The sequence below is a fragment of the Syngnathus leptorhynchus genome, chromosome 5, assembly GCF_054491065.1.
Source record: "Syngnathus leptorhynchus isolate UIUO chromosome 5, UIUO_Slep, whole genome shotgun sequence".
NCBI classification, from domain to species: domain Eukaryota; kingdom Metazoa; phylum Chordata; class Actinopteri; order Syngnathiformes; family Syngnathidae; genus Syngnathus; species Syngnathus leptorhynchus.
The window spans coordinates 14,692,569-14,714,552 of NC_141199.1; the positions used below are offsets into that span (position 1 = coordinate 14,692,569).

At 43.2% G+C, this 21,984-nt stretch overlaps 1 protein-coding gene across 5 annotated transcripts in view; it reads right to left on the minus strand.

Annotated features, from left to right (window-relative positions):
* Positions 1–21,984, minus strand: part of sdk1b (sidekick cell adhesion molecule 1b) — a 138,160-nt gene that overhangs the window by 25,885 nt on the left and 90,291 nt on the right. For all 5 annotated transcript variants that reach the window (XM_085911585.1, XM_085911584.1, XM_085911583.1 and 2 more), the window contains 14 exons: positions 21,616–21,791; positions 19,617–19,700; positions 17,820–18,014; positions 17,587–17,703; positions 17,025–17,192; positions 15,802–15,904; positions 15,544–15,717; positions 14,023–14,159; positions 12,563–12,710; positions 7,594–7,734; positions 5,541–5,722; positions 3,543–3,658; positions 1,728–1,923; positions 89–187 (listed from right to left, as the gene is read on the minus strand). In XM_085911585.1, coding sequence (XP_085767711.1) covers positions 89–187; positions 1,728–1,923; positions 3,543–3,658; positions 5,541–5,722; positions 7,594–7,734; positions 12,563–12,710; positions 14,023–14,159; positions 15,544–15,717; positions 15,802–15,904; positions 17,025–17,192; positions 17,587–17,703; positions 17,820–18,014; positions 19,617–19,700; positions 21,616–21,791 — 2,036 coding nt within the window. The remainder of the gene's footprint in view (positions 1–88; positions 188–1,727; positions 1,924–3,542; positions 3,659–5,540; positions 5,723–7,593; positions 7,735–12,562; positions 12,711–14,022; positions 14,160–15,543; positions 15,718–15,801; positions 15,905–17,024; positions 17,193–17,586; positions 17,704–17,819; positions 18,015–19,616; positions 19,701–21,615; positions 21,792–21,984) is intronic.

The window sequence follows — 21,984 nt, forward strand, 5'->3', positions numbered from 1 at the left end:
GGAGTCATGTTGGAGAAAGACAAGCTGCCCAGAGTGGAGATTAGCAGGATGACAAAATGAGGGCAAACATGAGCCAGGGTGAACTTACCGGTAACAATGCCGTTCTTTTCTTCAGGCTCCGCCCAGCTGACTTGCACGGACGTGTCCAATATTTTGGTGAAACTCAAATGACGGACTGGCCCAGGTGCTGTAGAACACAAAAAAAAAAACCATTCCATGTTGTTGGGCCTGTTTGGATAGAATCCAAAAGCTACTGATCTCAAGCCTTGACAAAGGATTTTAGAAAAAGACTTTTTAAATTCAGAAAGTCTGTGAAGTCCGAAAATATTACAGTCGGGTAGTGAGAGACACAAACCACAGAGTTGTAGTGTGTGTCTGCACATGCTATTATCATGCTGCCAACCAATCAAGCTGCTATTGACCACTGTTTCACGCACACACACACACACACACACACACACACACACACACACACGCTTGTCCATGCGTGCCGGCCATATTTCATCTCATCTATGGCTCTCTAAGCTCCTCTCTCAGCAGAGCGATTAAGCTATTCAGCTGAGACATTCAATAACGCACACACACACACATACACACAAATACACACAAACACACTCACACAAAGCCATCATCAAGCAAGAATTACACCCACCGTTAACCCTGCAACACGCCCAGCGCCCGATCAATGCCCGTCAACGATTATGTGCATGCATGGGTGTGTGTGTGTGTGTGTGTGTGTGTGTGCGCGTGGCTCCTCATAGCCAGTCTCCCACTCAATAATTGCCGCATGCTCATAATGGCTTGTCTGTCCGCCATTGGCCATTGTGTTTACTTTGGCCGTGCACGTACTCTACTTGTATACAATTATGTACAGTGCCGCCTTAACATTTGAATTGAATCTGTTCCATGACTATGCTTGGAACTGAAACCACTGATTTTCCTTTGGTTTTGAAATGGCTTCAAAATGTTGACAAAAATGCTGGCAGTATAAATAAAAACGCCTTGCCTGAATCGAGGATGAATAGAAATTGAAATGTTCCTTGTACACAATAAAGAGTGGAAAATGATGAAAAGAAGTGACCAGACCTCTAGCCAGACTTAAATATTTGCTATTTGCAAAATCACGTTGACTTAGCAGGCAAAGTTTGATCCAGGTCTGCAATTTCCCCAGGATCCACAGGACCAAACGGTAATATGATGAAATTAGAAGCTGATCTAATGAGATTGGACAGATAGAAACACCTGAATATGTTAAATGGGTTTTAATTCAATTCAATTTGCTTCCAAGTGTGCAATCTGTGTGACATTTTTGGGGGTGGTTTATTTGTACTGTGGCCACAAAATTGTTTTCTGATTATTCCAATTTTATCGGGAAATTTGCGTGAAATTTAAAAGGAAACCCTCAAGAATTTGAACTTAAGAAATGGATTTAGTAAGTGGGAACAAGATATTTTGGGGGGAATATATTCTCTGTTATTATTTGCTGTTGCTCTGCTCAAGCCAAAGCCATGTCTAATATCAAAAACAGAAAAAAAGCTTTTGTACCGTCTTCTGGATTGTCGGATCCATGATATGGATTTTTTTTTTAACCTCATCACTAAGCCTACAGCAAGAAAAACAAACCTGTGTTTTGCAAATTTACTGTATGTTAGTGTGAGTAAGTGAAATGCATGGAATAAATGAAGCGCCATCTTGTGGCAAAGAATCATCGATGTGTGTATACTCACTGTCCTCATGTGTTTGGAGCATGGTGGGTGGGCTGCGTGGGCCGTCTCCGGGTGTTGTGAAGCACAGGATAGAGGCAAAGTACCAGGTGAATTTCTTCAGCGCACCCACCAGCCCTGTGTGACGCGAGCTGGGGTAGTCCGGGGTGATGGTTACCACGGTGACATCCTCCGGTGCTTTTTCAGGCCAGACCAGCAGCTACAGTTGGTAAAGTTAGAACGTTCATTTTTAAAATTCTTGCCTACAATGGATTGCCGGCTCATTCTCTTTTAGGAATTTGTGGCGGTTTCACAGGATCCCAAACCATTCATTGCTTCATCTGTCAAATGGCATCTCTCGCCCACCGACAATGATTTAGCAGAATGACGGGCGGTTCCAACCGTGTGAAAATAGCATTCTAATGGAAATCTAAATGATGCATTAATGCTATATTTCTACCGGGAGCACATTTACATTTGTCATGGTACTAACAGCAGTGACTAATCGTTTCTGAGGTGAGATGTATTGTACTCACAGCGTGTTAAGATATCCTAATTACATTTTTCAGGTGTTGAACCATCAACGATTACACGAACAAACTGTTGATAAGACAAAACTGGCACATAATATCAATAACGAACACACATTGCACATTCCCCCCCAGGGATACACTGGGCTCCATTAGATTCCATTTTATTGCAGCAGGGATTTTTTTTTTTTTTTTTAAGCATTCCCTTTGAAAGCCAAATTATTAATTATGAGCAACCGTGTCCACAGCCGGCAGCGCGTCGACAACGTTAATCCGAATGTGTCGATTTATTTGATGAATATAGTTAGGATTATGCTGCTCGATAGCGTCGCCAGCAAATGGGCTGTTGGGAATCCAAAACTAATACAATAATAATCAGACCTTGATTTATGAGTTTGATTTATCCTGAGACCAAGCTCTATTTACTCGCATATCAAATACCTTTTTCCCTATTGAAATGATTCAGCGGTCTTAATTGCGACTCGGCGGCGAAAGCTCCAATCGACAACTTGAACGTGCCACTGACCTCCATTTGGGGAGAACGCGAGCGACACCCGGATACTTTCTTGTGGCCGTTTTTATTCCACGCCTCAGGGTGCCGCACTGCAGCCTAGGCCTGCCTTGGCGAGATAAGGGCTTCTATTGTCGTTTATTATCGCCGTAGTACATTTTGGGCACAGTAAAAGAATGCTGATTTGGCATCCTGAGCATCTGATGGAAGTCTTCAAACGACCCCTTCACTCCCGCGCCACCGTTTTTTTTAAAGAGTTTTTCAAAGGGTGCCAAAAGGGATCGGTCACACGGTTGCTATAGTTACACGTTGGATGTGGACCGCGGACACGAGGCGAGTTGAATTCACTGAAGAGTGCTCATCACAAGCAGGACATAAATCACAGCTTTGCCATTTTTTAACGGGCCGAGTTGACTTTTAAAAGGCGAAAAAGACACACGCCTCTCATCACATCTTTTTACATCGCCGAAATGCGCCGTGTGACTAACAGACAGAAATTTTTTTTATTGTCTGAATGAATGTGGAAAAAAAAAAGTCAAAGGGAGTGTAATATAATATTGAGTAACCTTTATAAAATGATATATCTTACAAAATGATAAGCTGTGTAATTATATCCAGGCCAAAAGGGGCGATACTTGTCACCTTTATTATTATTAAATTTTGCCAATTTAGTATTATTAAAATGTTGTCTCGCCTTTTAATAATGTTTCAAATTTTAGTATCAGGATCGACGTATTCCGAAGGTTTTGAAAAAAGTTTTACCTTGTCACCGTTTTAATGTCATTGTGATGCGTTTACCTTGTAACCCTGGTTGATGCCGTTGATGAACTGCTGAGGCGGCGGATCCCACGTAAAGCGGATGGTGGTGGAGTTGATTGCGATCACTTCCACTTCCTGCGGTGGAGCTGTGGGAACTTCATACACACAAGAACACACGCACCATATTTAGCGAGCTGTGACGGTTCGCCAAAAGGACAGGATGAAATGAAACACAAACATACATCCGAAAGTCAGAAATGGAATACACAATGCACAAATATATGCTATTCAAATTTGCGGATAGGGAATATAATGGCAGATTCAAATTTTTTTTTCATTACATCTCCTGAGCACTTTATAAGAAAAACATGCAGAAAACTTCTATAGAAATTTATATCCGTCCAAAAATAATTATGGTTACTTTATGTGCATAATTGTTCTTGCATTCTGCAAGAGCTGAACAGACTCGCTTGTTTGTCCGTTATTATGAAAAAAACACATTTATTCCATCAAGACGCAAAGCAAAAATAAAAATGGTAATCATTTGTAAAGTGCATGGAAACTTTTAAGATCAAAACAGAAAAGTGTTTGGAGCAGACAGTGATTAAGTGGAGGCGCCGAGGGACGTAGCATTTAAATGCCAGCTCATTTTTAAGTCTTATTATCAGTTTAATTTGAAAGCACAGCGGCTAGGAGAGATGTTAATATGGCTAACATGTTGCAAAGAGAAAGATTTCCTCTTACTACCAGAGTGGTCAGACCTTCCGTTTGGCGTGTGACACGAGTTTGTGGGCAGACGTTCCGGTGATTACACAGTAAGAGGTTTACGTGGATGCACGGGGGGGGGGGACGCTGGAGAGTGATAATACTGCATGACGGGAGTGCCCTTTTTATATCATATAAGGGAGCCCCCGGAATAAAACGCTGGTGAAAAATGGGGAAAAGTGGAGAGGCAGCTACGAAAGAGCGAGAGAGGGAGCGAGACGGAGATTAATTGATGCTAAAGATGCTCCCCCCCCCTGCCATGCTGAGTGCACTCTTGGGGCCCGGCTTCTTAACCCCGGCAGCTCGTAGCTCCTGATAAAAGACTAAACTCGGTCCTCTGGGGAAATCTCACTATGCACGTATGCCAGAGTGCCAGAGAGCAGCAGCAGGAGAGAAATGCTATTAGAAGACAAGTCAGTTTCACATAAGACAGAACGTGACTCATCGAAGTGCCTCGACGCCCTCCGAATAACGTTAATGAGCTACACTTTGGAGTCTATAAACCTGTCCGCTTGGTTACGAGAGGGTTTACCGTCCACTTTTAATTACAAAATACTTGAAACACAACAAATTGAAAAAAAATCAAAAAAAATCATCACGTGCTTAAGTGGCTTCAGCTTTTACGACTTTGAGCAAAGAGCATTTTGATTGGAAATTAAAAGCACCAAGCCGAGTTACGGTCACGTCGGAGCCAAGTTCCGACAAAAGGGCATCTGAACTCCCATAAAGACAAATTCATTGATGTGTGGTCGTTCAATTATGGTAAATATGCACTAGCCGTCCATCCGTTTTATTTGGCGCGTTTCCTCATTAGGATGGCGGGTGAGCTGTAGCCAATCCAAGCAAGAGGTGCGTTACATCCTGACCAATGGTAGGGCTCAGCACAAACAAGTGCGTTAACACAAAAAACACAAATAAATGCTGGGCTGAAAGTTTTGGAAGATGGTCTTGGACACAAAGACCATAAGCACCGGAGTCCCTCAGGGCTGGGTACTATGACCACAGCATTTCTCTGTCAAGGCTTGACACATTCCCAATTAAAATAGTTAAATCCTGATTTAAAATTAAAATTATTATTTGTATTATTATCAAAATCATAAAAAAATATAATTTATCCTGATTCTGAGTTTTTAAACTGAAAATGGTGTCGTTTGGAAACAGTTCTTGGAAAACTGTAAAGTGCAACATTTGAAAACGGCCGAATGGTTCATAATATTAAAAATGGTAAAACGGACTTCCCGATGGGACATCTCATTAAACATGTATTCTGACCTCCTTGCAGCGTGTATTCGGTAACAGGACTGCTGTAGACGCCCAGGCCGGCGCCAGTATAAGCAGCCACTTGGATCTGGTACTGCGTCCAGATGATCAGCTCCTTTAGCAAACAGTAGTTGGTCTCCGGACTGCTGATGTTCTTCTCTTGGTAGTCACCTGGAAGGCCCGCTAGACGGTACCTTAACAAGTACAAGTACACACACACACACACACACACACAGGTACACACATTGGTGAGTCACATTATATTATTATTGTAATTATTTAATTATTATTATGATTAATTGAATTATCGACTCTTCAAGAGGAAATGAATCAAAATAGCTGTCCACAGACTACAAAATATTTTGTGCATTTTGTCGCATGTGTTGTTTGCGTGTGTAGCGTGTTAGCACTTTGCTATCGCTCTGCCATCGGAGCGAAAAGCAGCACTAATCTGTACGTCGGTATCTTCATCCAGCGTCAAAATGTAACAAGATTGTTTGAACAGCTGACTCAGCGCTGTGGCGGACGTGCGATGTGTCAACTCGAGCAACTCGCGCGCACGCATCGACAGAGTTACATCCACTGGGGGCGCCACTGGAGGTTGACAGGATGTTTTTATGCAGTCGGGGAGATAAACAGTTCGGATGGAGGATGGAGCAGGGGGGGGCGAACAGAGCCGAGGAAAGAAGAGATAGAACAGAAGGTGGGGAGTGAGGAGATGACAAACTGGCAAAATAAAAAGAAAGGATAATCGAGGTGAGAAAGGAGGTGGGAGGCCCCTCGTGTCCCGTGAAGCCGAAACGAGCCGGCCGAGGTTGTGTTTTCAATGGAGTGGGAGCAGATTACACAATGAATAAGGATTAAAAACAGGGGCTGCAATTATATGCAAATGAGCAGGAGGCAGCCGAGGGCAGTTTGATTGCAAACAGTGTGACACATTCGAAGCAGGGAGGAAGAAAAAAAAAAAAGATGGTGGTGTTCTTTTTGAGAGGGCTTTTCCACCCTTTTTCTCACGAGACAGCTCGGGGCACACCCTGGATTGGTCACGAGCAATTTCAAATATTTGTGATTTTATGTGTGTATTTTTTTTAGTCGACCTTGTGTGTGTATCCTGCTGCTCGGAACAAGAACAAGCTATAGAAGAGTAGTTTCAAGGTCTTTACAGATACATACAGCTATGACCACTGTAATTATGGGGACTGATATCGTAACACGGCAAATAGCAGAAACTAAACGGCATGGTCACTCTAACAAATTACAGGTATGTTTCCAGCCATTTACTGATTCCAATCTTGGACTATGATACATAAAAGGTGCGCGAAATGACGTGTTCAATCACTCGAAATAATGGCATGCTATGTGGTCAGCAGGTGTAAATGTGGTTTCAAAAACTTGACATGACACACACACAGACACACACTCACACAGTTCAAGCGCAAGCTGCTGATTGCTTTATTATAACAAAGGCTGCATTCGGAAATTAATGGGAATGCTCTGTATATTTGTTTTGATGCCTACATAGTTACTGTTATGCAGATTGTGAGTACATGTTGTACCATAATTGTGCCATGAACAATATAAACACGTGGCCCTACTCTGAAAAAAAAAGGCGGTGATAATATTTATATATTAAAAAAAAAAAAGCAAATTTGTCCTCTGTAGGAGTGTATTTTTTTTTTCGATGAACGCCAGTGTGTTGCAAGCATGCGATCATGAATAATACATTCGTGTAGGCTCGCTAGAAGAATTTTACAGCAACTAATGCACTGGCATGCACTTGTGATATAATGCTTTCCATAAACGGAGATTAGTTTTTAAAAATGCATGCTGTGACGCCACTATATAATATATTGCAGAATGCAATTGGCCATGTAGTTAATGTGGGCTTTAATAAAGGGTGCTGGTTACCGTCTGCATTGGTAGTCTATTGTTTTTGGTTATGAAAGAGAGGGTTGAAGAGGTCATTTACACAAACAAAACAATGGACCTCAATTCACACTTATAGACAATTTAGAGTCTCAAACCAAAACTGTATGCTTCATTCACAATGGTTGAGTCTTTGTACCTGAGCATATATCCTCTGAGGACTCCATTGAGTTGCGGTTCTGGAGGAGGCTGCCACTGGACCATAATGGACTGGTTTGTTCGCCCGCTTGCCACAATGTTCTTAGGGGGGGCACTTGGCGCTTCTTCTCTCAGCATTAACCTGACATTGCATGAAAAGAAACAGAGTGGAGCAGCGATGTTAATTAGGAATGGCCACTTTGATATTCCATATTATTGAATGTCATAAAGTGGAAAACAAATTTGTTTCCAATTCCATTCAGGATATGAATTTAATTCCCTTTCTTGACCAAACTTGGGACATAAAACACTTGTATCGTAAATTATTTTTCCCCGTAGCATTTTTTTTCAGCAAGGACACGTTATAATAATGGACTTTATAAAAAGTTGTGAAAAAATAAGTACCAAAAAAAAGGAGTTTGTGCACATAATAATGCTCAATGTGTGCTGTAAAGCCATCCATATAAAAACAAAGAAGAATTTAAGGCTATTGTCGACTCAGTAAAATGTTTCATCCGTGAAAAAGAATATAAACCAATGCTAATCATTATACCATTACTCCTGTTCATGGAATTTTCCATACTGTATAAATTAGCATTAAGCTAAGCAAACTCTAGCAAAGGTAACGGGTTTCTTAACTAAACAATGTGTCAATCACTTTTGCTTGAAGTTTAGTTTGACTGCAAATTGAAAGTGGGAGTAGCGACAAAAAGCTTGCTAGCTTCTCCTTCTCGGGCACCTTGTGAAACTGTTGCAATGTATGACAACAAATCTCGTTACGTCATTCACGTGCTATTCTACGCTCATTTCTCCCATTCCTCATTCTACTGTCAAAGCCTTGCAGTGTCACGCCATTCATTTGTTTTCCTTGTCTTGCAGTATTGTTCATTTATTTCAAACAATCACCGCAACAGCTACAGCAGATGATGATGGAAAGTGCTTTAGCCATCATCCCCGGGGACCGTTGTCGCTGACGCCGGCTGTTTACAAGCGCCAACTGCAGATTGCCTCGTGTGTTTCGATGGCCTGGCGGCAGACAGCGAATGCGCATTTCGTGTATAGCCTTCGCAAATTAAGATGAACGCCATGACTTCCGCTTGCTTTTCGACATCTGTTTGGTTCATTTACAATCGCCATCCACCGAGAAAAGTAGCATGTACCATCAATATAATAACCTGGAACCTGGATACTTCAATATTTTGAAGCCATCATACTCAGGAAGAATCTTTTAGTTTCTTCAAAGTGAGTCCCCCATTTCTTGACAGGGAGAGAATGAGAGCAGGAGCTTAGGAATAAATTTGTGTTTAAAGCCTGTGGGAGAAGTAAAACTATCAAAAAATCTATATGGCCTCTCTGCATCGTAGATTTTACAGAGAACGTCTGTTTATCGCAGAAAGGATAAACGGGCGTTCATTGTATCGTGACACGTGAAAAAGATCCACGGGTCTCTGTCCTAGATGCTCAGTAGAATACTAAAGAAACAATAATCATAGCCCGAGTCTTCTGGGATAGGCTCCAGCTCACCCGCGACTCTAATGAGGACCAGAGATATCGGAATTGGATGGGTCGATGTTTCCTAATTGAAAATAACCAACAAGCCAACAAATCAGAGGTCAGAAAGATTTGGGTGCAGCGCTTAGCCCATGTCCAAACACACCGCTGTCCAATCCCCCATGTCCCCAGCTGCTTACTTTTCAAGGTTTTAATATCTGCTGCCCTCATTTCCCCTGCATTTCCTCCACCCAATAAATTGCCCACCCACCTCCTTTGAGCTGTGGTCGACTCAAGCGTTTCATTTAAAAGTCGATACGCAATGTGGATTCGGTGCGACGAAAGCGTGTGGGCATTAAATGGTGAAGGATGACACCAAAAAAAAAAAAAAACTTGTGTTAATTCCTGCAGTGTGGGGAATTACACACAAGCACGAAAATGTTCATCTCCTCCAGAAATCCATCCTCTTTTCCTTAATAGCAGGGGACAGATAAAGTGTGTCAAACAGCGTTCAGAGCAACATATGAGCATGAGTTAATATTCGGAAGCTGCATACGCTGTTATGTATATTTTTGCGGGAAAGTGTTGGCGCCTCGTCGTCGGCTGGGACTTTATGACTCGCGTTTGTGCAAAGTTAACGTCCCCGTGTTGAACCCACTTGATGTGAAATATTTACTTTGAAACGATTTGGGCGGGAATTAAGGCAATTCATGAGGTGCTTTTTGCTTTGGGGTGCAACAGCTTGTCTGTGTGTGTATGTACTTAGGTAGCGTGCTAATATGCATCATCGATTTCAATCCCCGCCCCAAAAAAACTACGGGATTGTCAAAGATTACCTATAGTTTGGTTCCAGATGGTAAACTTCAACCATCAAAAGCCATGGGGCAACTCTGTCTGGTGTCTATGCTAATTCCCCAGCTAATATCACGGTTTGTTGTTCGTTGTTATCATAGTCTTTGTTTTGTCGTCTTTTGCCAATCAGGTTTCATTATCATCACGTTTCGCTGAGTCACCTTTGACGTTTACTGTCACACAATACACAAAACAGCGACAAGTATATTTAAAACAAATTTACCTCTTGAAAAAACTGCATTAGCTTAATGCTAACGTAAAACTTTCATTACTTGATATTTGTGACATGGTAGCCAGGCTTGTTAGCATTAAGCTAGCAGACTTTCGACAAAATGACGTGATTTAGAAGAATATTTTGGTGTTTGAATCTATAATCTCTAAATGTTTGGTATAAAAGTAAACCCCCAAAAAAATCTTTCCATCTTATCCTTGCAAATTATTCCAATTTACCATATTTGAACAAAAGTGTAAATATCGCAAGCACAAAACGAATGGCTCAGTAGCTCGGAGCATCATCACTCAAGAGGGAGATGTGGCAAGTCATAATCCGTTCCAGGGAAAAGGCCATCGGATGTTGCGGCGCATCCTAAGCCGAGCGACAAATGCGATGCTTGTGTGTGTGTGTGTGTACACATATGCTTACTGATTATGTAAACTGAGCAGTTTACAGTAAAACCTTCCCTCTTTTTTTCTCTAACGCCCCCCGCCTCGACGTTTTTGGGAGTCAGAATCACTATCAAGGCCAGGTGGGATCAGCGTCGGACGCCGAGCGAGGTTAACAAGAACAAGGAGGAAAGCGGAAAGATGAAATAATTGAGGGCAAAGGACATGATGGACACAAAAGTAAAAGCTTGCCCAAAAATGGCTGGAGAAAAATGAAAAGTGATCAAGCTGTTTGAGAGAATTGAATGCTGGAGGAGAAAGCGAGAGGCCAGGAGGGATCACGCCGCTCCACCGCTTAGTAGTGATTTGATGACAGCAAACTTGTTGAAGTTCCTCAGGTTGCACTCATCAGATTTGGACATAGAAAAATCTCAAATATGGCTCGAAAGTCATCAAGAATGGTGTTGAGTGACACTTGGACGTTACCCCACGACATTTCAAATGCGCTGTTCCAAAATATCCGACATTTTATACTTGCGGGCACAATGATGACAAATATCCCCCCCCCGATGTGATCTCGAAGGTTAATGAAATGTCTCTGAACAAATCATCTAAACAAAAAAAAGACGGAAAAGAATTGACACATCATATTAACAATCGGTCGCCTTGCAGATGACAATACACACTCCGCCACTGAAAGGCAATCAGTTAAACTTAATTTATCTGCCGTTTTAATTCCCGATAGACAAACTTAGCGTTTAAATAATGAATCCACTTGCCACCTCGGAAGTGTTTGAAATGATGAAATCATAAATTTTTGTCATCCCAGTGGCACTTTTCCACTCGATGATGACGCATTTGGTTACGCCTCAAGCTTGGAGCTTGCAGGCGAGAGCACCAAGTGTCTTTTTTGGCCACTTGCACGCGTTCCAGCTAACGTCCAAGAGATTAAAAGCGTCGCGCGTGTGGTCACATACGAAACGAACGTTGATGAAGAGCCGTATCCATCTGCTCTGATACGCTGACCACCGATGACTTGTCCACCTGCCAGTCTCTCATTTGCCGAGGATCAATGTATTCTGTTCTCCAGCGCTTCCTACTTTGTGCTGAAGAGCAGGTGGCCCGCTGCCGGACAGGACCGACGCACGCAATGACGAGAAAAAAAAAAACTACTGAAGATTGGCAATGGACAAACAAAGGACACGTCTGCACAATTTATATTTACTGTGTGATACGATTCAAGTGGAATGATTCATTTTAGTTTCCCTCAGTGGGATTACATTTTGATTGGACAAGATGATATTAGTATACCTGTGTACTCTTAAATTGTTCAAAAAAAAAAAAAGCAGAATATGTTTAAACTAAAATTCGTTTAGGTTGTTAAATGAATGCACTTTCTATAATTACAATTGGCAGCAGCTCCATTGCTGAGATGATATTTGGAGGAGCGACATCTGGCATCTGTCAATGGCCACATCTGTGCTATTGTGTGTGTGTGTGTGTGTGTGTGTGTGTGTGTGTGTGTTCAGAAGCCCAAGTGGAAACCACACCTCCCTCTATGCCGCCGTCAGTGTCCCGTCTTTTCACAAATACCCCCCCCCCACACACACACACACCTGCACAACAATGGATACGCTTTTAAGGTCAAATCCACTCCCCAACTTTCACAACACGACCCCCCCCCCCCCCCCCCCCACTGGCTCGCTATTAAATTCCCTGAGACTGGCAGGAAAATAACATAGTACATCTCCAACAAGGAGCTGATCCTAGAAAGGCTTGCAACTAAAGCAAATGGATTTTTTAACAGCAAACCTTCACATTTGAATGCACTAAACTGTGTGGCCTCTCCATGATTATGATTCTAATCCTGCTTTCTGACTGACATTCCGTTTGCAGCAAAACTCTATTCCACAGAAAGCACAGCATGTTCCGGGTAGCAAATTGGTTTCAGGTTTCCAACTAAAAACGCAATAAAACGATAGCAAGGCTTGGGGAGAAAAAAAATGAACACTAAATACTCTTACCGCTGCGTCTCTGCGCTGTACTGACCCCGGCCCACGTGGTTGACGGCGCAAAGTCGGAACTGATAAGTCCGGGCAGGGGTGAGCCCTCCCACTGATATGTTGGTTACGGTGGGGTCCACCTCGGACAGGTAGACCTTCCATGGAGAGTCTGGATGGACACGTGAGAGAGAAAGGGGGTTAAATAATGGAATCATTTTTTTACCGAATAGGGATGAAACTTTTTGCCATCTACGGATAAACCGTGACAATATTTCAAAATAAAAGCAACCCAAAAGAATAAAAGGAGCACAGATATTGATGTCCATTTTGTCTACTTGCACCTTCTCATCTGAGCCACGTGTGTATTTGTGTGAATGGCAGGCGTAATGTAGGAGCATTTGCAAACAAAGCAAAGGCAAGAAAGCAATTGTGTGATGGATAAATACGAAGCATTAGAAACAGCCACCCGGAGCTTCTAATGTGTCATAAATGTGTGTGGGTGCACTCACACAGCGACAACATAACAAAACCACTTTTGTCTATCCCTCAATGTCGCCAGGCTGGCTATAATTTTTCCACCTTCACACTTCTTTTCTCCTTCGATGAAAATATATTTTTGTTCCATATTGCTTTCCACATGCAAATAAGAGCAGAAGAAAAAACGATGAAAAAAAGCTGACTTAAACTTAAATGTGCCAAAAAAATCTCAAACCTCTTCCTACTTTTAAGCCTTTCCGGCTTCTTACAGTCGCGGAATGTAATATTTTCATTGAATTTAATCACAACAAATATCTGTCTATCTGTCTGTCTGTGTGTCCATCCATCCATCCATCCATCCATCCATCCATCCATCCATCCATCCATCCATCCATCCATCCATCCATCCATCCATCCATCCATCCATCCATCCTTTAATTTTCGCCAATACTCCGTCATGAATAAGCCCAAGCTAGCAATGTAACGTAGCGTAGCATCATTAACATGCGTTAGTAAGCTGGAGGTGTTTCGGAGTCAGGGATGGAGTGAAGCGAGGCCTCAATCTTGCTGGTCAAGGTTACATCCTCCAGGTTTACGTGTGGCGTTTGAGTTTTTTGGAGTTTGATTTGAATAGAAAGTGCCTGTCTGTGCGCAAAAACAGAAGGAGAGCGGACGTCGTCGGTGTAGCCATCTTGTCATTCTCTTCCTCAATCCCTCTTTCCCTCCCTGTGCCATCTGAAAGCGACGCGGCCTGCTGTTACAAACATCTGCGCTGACGGAGGAAGCGAAAGCGAGCGAGAGAACGAGGCTGGTGGGAGGGTCGTGAGAATTTATTTATAGAGAACCCGGACGTACATTTACGCAGCAACACTATTCCCCATATGCTTATAAATGAGCGTACATCAGGGCCAGCTCGACAGCGAGCGAACAGCTGTTGGCCGCTCTGGGGCTATAAATTAGCCCACCAGACACACACACACACACACACACACGCTTATACGTACTGTTCTCTGAGAGTTCCAACAGATAGTAGAGTAGCGGAGAGTTGCCGTCGAAAGGACGAAGCCAGGAGAGCAGGACCGAACGTGAGTCAGAGTCGTTGAGACGCGCCGCCAAGGAGCGAGGAGAGTGCGGCAACTCACTGTGCACCAGACAAAGAAAACAAAACATTCTTTGACGCAGAGAAAAGTCTGACATTGACATAGAGTAGATCAAATAGATTAGTAAACCCCTTCAAGTATTTTATTCTAGTCCTTTCATGGAACACCAGAAGAGAAATAACACTTGTAAAGTCGAACCGCAGCACTTCCTCGACCGTAAAAGAAAAAGCGTGATGGACACTGGCGGAGCAAGGATTTCAAGAAAATCTTTTTACAAGCCCTTAAAACGAGAGTAAAAGTGGAAGCAAATTCCTGTAAATGAATCGGAAAATGATCAATCAATAATTATCTGGCCTGCCACCTGGGGGGGGGGGTCTAAGTATATTTTAGGGGAGGCCAGTAGCTATAGAAAAACAACGGCTCATTGGTTTCCTACGATGCCATTATTAACTTGTTTCTTTTCGTCGTCACCTTTGAGTCATTCCATATTTCAATAAAGTAATTGTGAAGATGATGATGGCAGACAGATGAAGGTGATGGTAAAGGTGGCGATGCTCCGAGAGGATACGGGGAAGAGAAAAGAGGACGAGGGGAAATGAGATTGATGTTTTCTTCTTAGAGCTGACATGACGGCATTAATTAATGGATGAGCATAGAGAATGTTGGAGCGCTTACCTCCGCTGAGGCCGCGCGCGCACACACACACACACACACACACACACACACACACACGCACACGCACACACACGCACACACACGCACGCACTTCGAAAGTGACGAACACATGGATGGGCCTTGTGAGAGTTGAACCAATAACCTGCTGGTAATTAGTCTGTCTCCTCAGCCGCCAGCGTCTGTTAGCCTCCGTGACCCGATGATAGCGAGCTAACGAGAATGTCACTCTCACGCATGCGCCAAATCCCTAATTTTTTTTTTCCCATAAGCGTAAACACGCAGCCCACTCCAACGGACAAGCAACCTTGCCACTCACTACGGTTCCGAAGACTACAGTTCCCGACTTTCTGCCCTTGTGATTGTATGAATATAGCATAAGTATGGTTTATAAATACATCATACAAGCACTCATTAATACATAATGGGCCCCTACCTGCGAGCATTCCCTCACAGCGGCTTTAATGAGGTACGCTGGGTGAAATATGCATGCGACCTGATTTAATATTAGTGACTCGTTGGGTGTGTGTGGGGGGGTATAATTGTCGACACATTTGCACATGAAGAAAATATTCAAACAGATGACAAATTCAATAAGCTAAACACTGATATCGATGTGTGTAATTTCTGACTCCTGCCACGTCCCCATTGGGTAAAGTATTAAAAGCATCTGTTGTTTTATCTTAATCTAGTTTCAAATCCGAGCATCCCTATTTTTGGGGGGGGGGGGGGTGTTTAGGAATGGCTACTTACATGACTTCCAGGCGAGCGGAGTGTGAATCGTTGCCAGCCCGCGAGATCACAGTGCAGGTGTAATCCCCGATGTCACCTGACCAAGTCTGGCCAATGGTGAGGGAGCCTGGGCGTACGGAGACACGCCCCCCGCTGGTGGTCAAGATGGGCACACCTCCTCGCTCCCACTTGTAGCTGCGACAGAGAGGCCCCGCATTTATTTCCAGCATGGAAAACAAACTGCCATAAGTTTCCACTCTCAAACGAATAAGTAGATACCTGACGTTGACTCTCGGGTCATGTGTTGCGTTGCAGGCCAAAAAAGCCGTGGTGCCTTTGATTACACGTAGCTCGGCCGGGGGGACAGAGATGATGGTGCGACCTGAAAACAATAGTCGGTGTCAAAACAATACTCCAGGGGTTTGCAAATTTTAAAAGAAATCCTCAAAACTAGGCAAACCTATAATCCCCAAAAGATATTTAATGTTATTTTAAAGCAAGATAATAATAAAGAAGCATAAAACCGCCACTTTATAGTCGATCAACACGTGTTCCATATTTTTGGCAATTTTGGAAGAGGTGCTTGGTGTAAAAAGTCTGAGAACTTCTGCTTTGAATACACAAACATGACAAATGTCCAAGGCTTCAATTAGATTTACGATGCTGTGTTATTCTAAACGTGCACGCAAGGCTGCCCCTGACTCGTACGAAAAAAAAAAGAAATCAATTAGTCACCATTTAATCCAAGAACTAGCGGAGCACAACCGTACAAGGACGTACTTTATCTGCTCGAAAAAGACACGCCTGCGCTTGTGTTGTCCGAAAAGTGCTGACTACATGGTATTCTATTCCTCTCATGAAAAAGAAATAAAAATGTGCACGGGCGAGGACGTCACCGACTCATTCACTGTGGACGACGCCGGCGCTTGAGATGAATCACCCGGCAAAGAAGCACTGACGGCGAGCATCCCGCAGGCTGCCGGCCTAATCGAATCCAGCAGTATTTAATGTGAAGCTGGCGGAATAAATGTAAAAATGAGCCGATCGATACGTTTAGCGGCCACTCAGTCGTCCTCCTGCCCGGCCAATCACATGATTTATTCGCCATCGCATTTGCCCGTGACATCGATCGGCAATCGCGCGGCTGTTTGCTATGCTGGACTAATGCCACCCGACAGGGACGGCTTAATTAGTGTTCCGCGTCTGTATTGAAGGATTTCATGTAGCTGCTCCCCCGACAAGGACGATACGCCCCTCGAAGTTTAGTTATATAAAAAAATCATTTGATTTCAATGTATTTCCACCAAACTTTGTCAAGTCCTCTAGAAGAAACCATTTCCCCGGTCCAGGATGTACCTCGTCACATGGTATGGGCTCGGTGTGGAGCAGAAATTTGTCAACAATAAGAATTCAAAAATAAAATTCTGGACATACATTTGAATGTTTGGGGCCAGTTTGAAGCCCTGCTAGTGCCAAACATGTTATTGTATTGTCTTACTTACTCAAGACAGTGAGCTTTGCCGTGGCATTGATGGTCTTCTCCGAATTGGAAGCCAAGCAGGTGTATTCTCCCGAATCCTGAAAGCTGACAGGTTGAACCTGCAGACTTCCCGACTGCAAGAGTGTGAACCTGGGAACCTGCACGGAACCGCTCGCTAACACCTGCAATCCTACAAGACAGAAATTGAGACATTTCGTTAACCTAAAGCGACGGATTTTATATTATATACCTAGAATTCTGTATGTGCCTGTGACTGAAAAGCAAAGGGTGAGGAGTCTCTGTTCACTTTTGTCTATGTATTATAATATACAGGGCTAAGGTACTCCTTACAATGGCGCCATGCTGTTTATGGCGGAATGAAAAATACGACGAAATGCGGTTTCTAGGTCGGCACGTCAAGAGTTGCAATTTTTATGTTGCATGTGGGAAGGTCAATTGCCAGGTGTGCGTCAGTGACTATAATTTCCCCTTAATTGTCCATTTCAGTCGCATTCAATCATATCGCTCACGCTGAGTGTGTGGCGATCCCTGGATGCAGACTTCAATTTTGGTGAACATGTTACCTTTCCTCCAGGTGATGGCCGGCTTTGGCGCGCCGCTCGTCTGGCATATAAACGAGGCGGTGTTCCCTTCAGTGACGGTTTTGTCGGATGGGCGCGCGGTGAAGGTTGGAGGCGCATCTGAAATGCAACGAGGGAGCAAAGTTGGGGAAGAAAGAAGACACGAGAGGAAAGTTGAAAGTCATGATGATGATGATGCAGAGGGCGAAGGAATGAAGATGACTCGGACGACTCACTGGAAACGAGGAGCTGCGTGTGAGCTTGCGTCTCTCCGCCGGCGTTGCGGGCGAAGCATTGGAATATCCCGCCGTCCCCCGGCTGCACTCGCCGCACCGTCAGGCCCGCCGCGCTCGTGACCTTGTAGCGAGGGTTGGCTAGCTTGGACAGAGGCACGGCATCTTTGTACCATTCCAATCTGGGCGGAGGCACACCTGTGCAGAACAAAGAGTTGAAGTGCTTTTCATTTTCCTGAAAAATAGGGGGTGCCATTGCCACCTACTGGAGTGGATGTGCAATTACACTTTCCCCACAACCCGGCATTGCATAAGGGATATTTCGATGATATCTCAAGTATATTTTACAACTTGAAAATTGTGCCTGGGTTCTGTACACACAAACTCTCAACGTCCATCTTATCGAATTGGGACACAATTGAAAAACATTTGACCTCCCCTAGCAAAGCTAGTCACTCCTACAACGCCTTTCCCTGCTCTCTCTTGCTATTAATATGTATGGCGACATAATGACTGCTAATAATATATTGATTGCAGCCCTGTCTGGGTGATGGGGGGCAGCTGAAAAACACTCTTAATAAATTATAGCAGCAAATATCTACAGAACAAGCGGCAACCTACCTGACACTTATGTCGAGAGTGACAGGCATGAGGCTAATGTAATTAGCATCAGCTCTCCATAGTAATTTGTACAGTATGCGTGACGATACGGCACGCTCGGATTTCCAGCTTCTCGCCTCAATCAGTCGGTGTCAAACTTTCCACGAACGCGCGTGAAGTATTCTAGGTCCCTCAATGCCTGTCAGTCTTCCTCGGAGCCGCCATCGCTCTGCTCTGCTCTCACCCCGAGGCGCTCGGTATATTTAATAACGCCCGCGCAGTATCGACGAGGAACGTCAAACTTGCTCGCCGCCGTGTGACGGATGCAAGAATGTTGACTTTTTTTTTTTTCTCCCCCCCTCGTAAGCCGCGTCCACTCCTGCACATTAAATCATCTTTGCGAAATCCACTTTCAAGCAGCTGTCATGAACAATGGGTTTTGGTGTCACTGTTTTAATCTGCTCCTACTGCTAAACGCAATTTTGATGTTCACGAACCGCGCAGACGCACAATGAGGGACGCTGTGGAAATACAATGGTGCTTTGAGATGCAAGTCCTTGACTGTGTGTAACTCAGCTTTCCCCTTTGAAAAGAATGAAAAATGTTTTGTTTGTGTTTTCATGAGGAAAACTTGCCCTCTATAATGTTGTAGTTTATATTAAAGACGTAATCGCAATTAAATAGTGATCAACACAAACAATAATGTTATTTACTGAAGTTTCATTAAGATTTTTCAAAGAAGTATTGTTATATGTCTACTGTACTATACTATATGTATGTCTACTTGTGTTGTTTCACCATTTGTGTTCAATCGTTAAGTATCAATGCTAATGTTAGCATGTCAGTGAATATTCATTTGGATTCACCCTTTAGTATTATACATTCCCTAAATTTGAGTGTCTTCACTGTGTTGGTAAAAATAATATACTTTTTTGAATGTAAAACAGCACCTTTTTACCAACTTATAATTTGTGGTGGCACACTTCGTATTTCTCATGCCGATTCAATTACAATCAACATTGACGTCAAGTGAAAGTGTCCTTGCTTAACAATCAATAAAATAGCTTGAAGTATTTTACTCTGGCAGCAAGCCAATAAACACTGGCCCTGGAACAGTTTAAGTGAACGCTTGGGAAATTGGGAAGAAGATAAAGCTCATATCTGGCGATGGGAAAAAAAAAAAAAAAAAAAGCAACATACCCGTGGCCAAGCAAGGAATTTCCACATTTTTGTCAATCTGAGCAATGATCTTCAACTGGGGCTGAGCGGTCAAAGATGGTGGCTCTGGAAAGAAAACACAAAATATGATCAAACTAGCTTTCATTTCGGTCAAACCATTTTTATCCCCTTTTCAAACATTACACTTTGGGAGAAGATGTATGGAATACATCAATTTGAATATCTTGGACGCAAAACTACATCAAAGTCATCTTCAATTGTGCGGAATCTGAGCAACGCAAAAAAGAAAGTGTAAGTTTAAGACGGCCGGCGTGAGGGGAAACTTCTACATTTATTCTATTTGACTATGCCTGCTTTTAAGTTCTGCTTTGTGCTTTCCCTTTTCAACCGCATGACACCCGTCTCGTATGTTTATTAAGCACAGTTGGAGTTGAGTGTGATTTTCGACTGCCGTGAAAGACAACAAAAGCGACAAAAAAAAATAAAAATAAAAAAAATAAAAATAAAACGCCCCGGGTGGTGTGACACTGATAAATCACATGTATTAATCCTCTTCAATCAGATGACTTTCAACTACCAAGACGCACATCATTTTTATTTTGCCAGTTTGGGTTTTCAAGACGCTTCAGCTGGTGTCCCATTTGTGTGGCAGTAAAGCAGCGGGAAAACAAAACAAAACAAAACCAGATCTATTGTTGTCGGCGGTGGCGACGCAACACGCCAGCTCCCCGTGTCATACATATTCCGATTGGTGGGCAGAATAGAAATGCGACTGAATAATGAAGACCTTTGAGGCATACGCACGCACACACCCCCTCCACACACGCGCCGTTCTGTATAGAAATTAATTTCACTGCATTCATGAGGTCTATTGAGTCCATATTAGATACTGAGTATTATTATTCATCAGTGATACCGAGCAGCCCTTTTGGCCTTGAAGCGTATATATACTTTTTTGTCGTATTTGTTAGAGTAGCTGTTATGACTTGATATTATAGCGCGTGATGAATATTAACTGTGAAACGAATTCTAGCGTTCTCAAAAACGCTAACGTTGACGCAGCTTTGACGATCACAAAATGGTGTTGATGATTGTTCAACCCCCGATTATCAACGCCGATGATGTGTGTGCTCGTAGTAGAAAAAGGCCTAGCACACTCCGGCAGGTCTTACGTCTCGTGAGAATTCTATCGGCGTCACTAGTTTGCTCTCTTTGCGTTAAGGCGCTCCCACGCTTCGACAACCGCAGTAGATCAAAAAAAAAAGACGCTGACGTGCGGGTAGGAGGGAGCGCTTCATCAATCAAGCCTTGGCTGCTGGGGTCTGTTGTTTTCTATTTACACACAAATATCCAGGACAGCAACCACTTGCCATGAGAGCTTCTATGCGACTGCTTTTATTTTTTATTATTATTTTTTTTTTATCCCACCCCATGATTGATTTGTGACTCGGAGGGGGGTGAAAAAAAAAAACTAATTTAGCTGGCGGGCAAACTGGCGTGTGTCCATAGTGTCATTTTGCCATTACATTCCAAGTGTGGAATTCACACACACACGCACGCACGCACACTAATTTACTGCATGTTGATACACTTTATTGACGGACAAGAGATTTAGCTGGAGTTGTCTCACGGTGGACATTTAATACCCGCAGCATGCGCATTTGCAATTTCCAGGGACATGTTACTATTTGATTTATTATACCTTTTTTTATTCTCCGGGGAAATTCACTCTTCAGTGTGTCGTAATTTTTTACAGTTGATCAAGTTCAACGGCGTGGTGGTCACAAAAAAAATAAAATCCAGTTTGAAAACGCTTTTGCGTATGACGTCACCAGATGTCTCACAAGAGGAGGATTTATTTGACAAGTATTTTTATGTTTTTTTTTCATTGGATTTTACTGTGATGCCACCGCAGAAAAGATACCAGTGGGTCGTAAAGCCGCTGAAAACATATGATGGGTTCTTAAAGGGGCTGGACAGCAATTCCATTTGCTTCTTTTTCTTTTTTTTTTTTGCTTACCAATGACAGTGAGGTGCGCCCTGGCCTGGGCAACTTTGGCGGTGCTATTGTCGAGCAGCGCTTCGCAAACATACTCGCCGCTGTCCGAGGAGGTCGGGACGGGAATCACCAGCCGACGCCCACTGGCCAAGTGGCGCCCATCGCGTTTCCATACTACCAGCAAGTTGTCCACATCTCTGAAGAGGAGGAAAAGGAGGAGGAGGAAAAAGTTAATGACGTGACAGGGAAAAAAGCAGAACAATGCATCAATGAGAGAGCGAATGAATGGCGACAGTATGAATGACAGCAACCGTTGCAAGATCACTAGCATTATTTTCTTAGAAAATAATATTCATAATCATCATAACAAACATGCATCTGGCTTAGCAA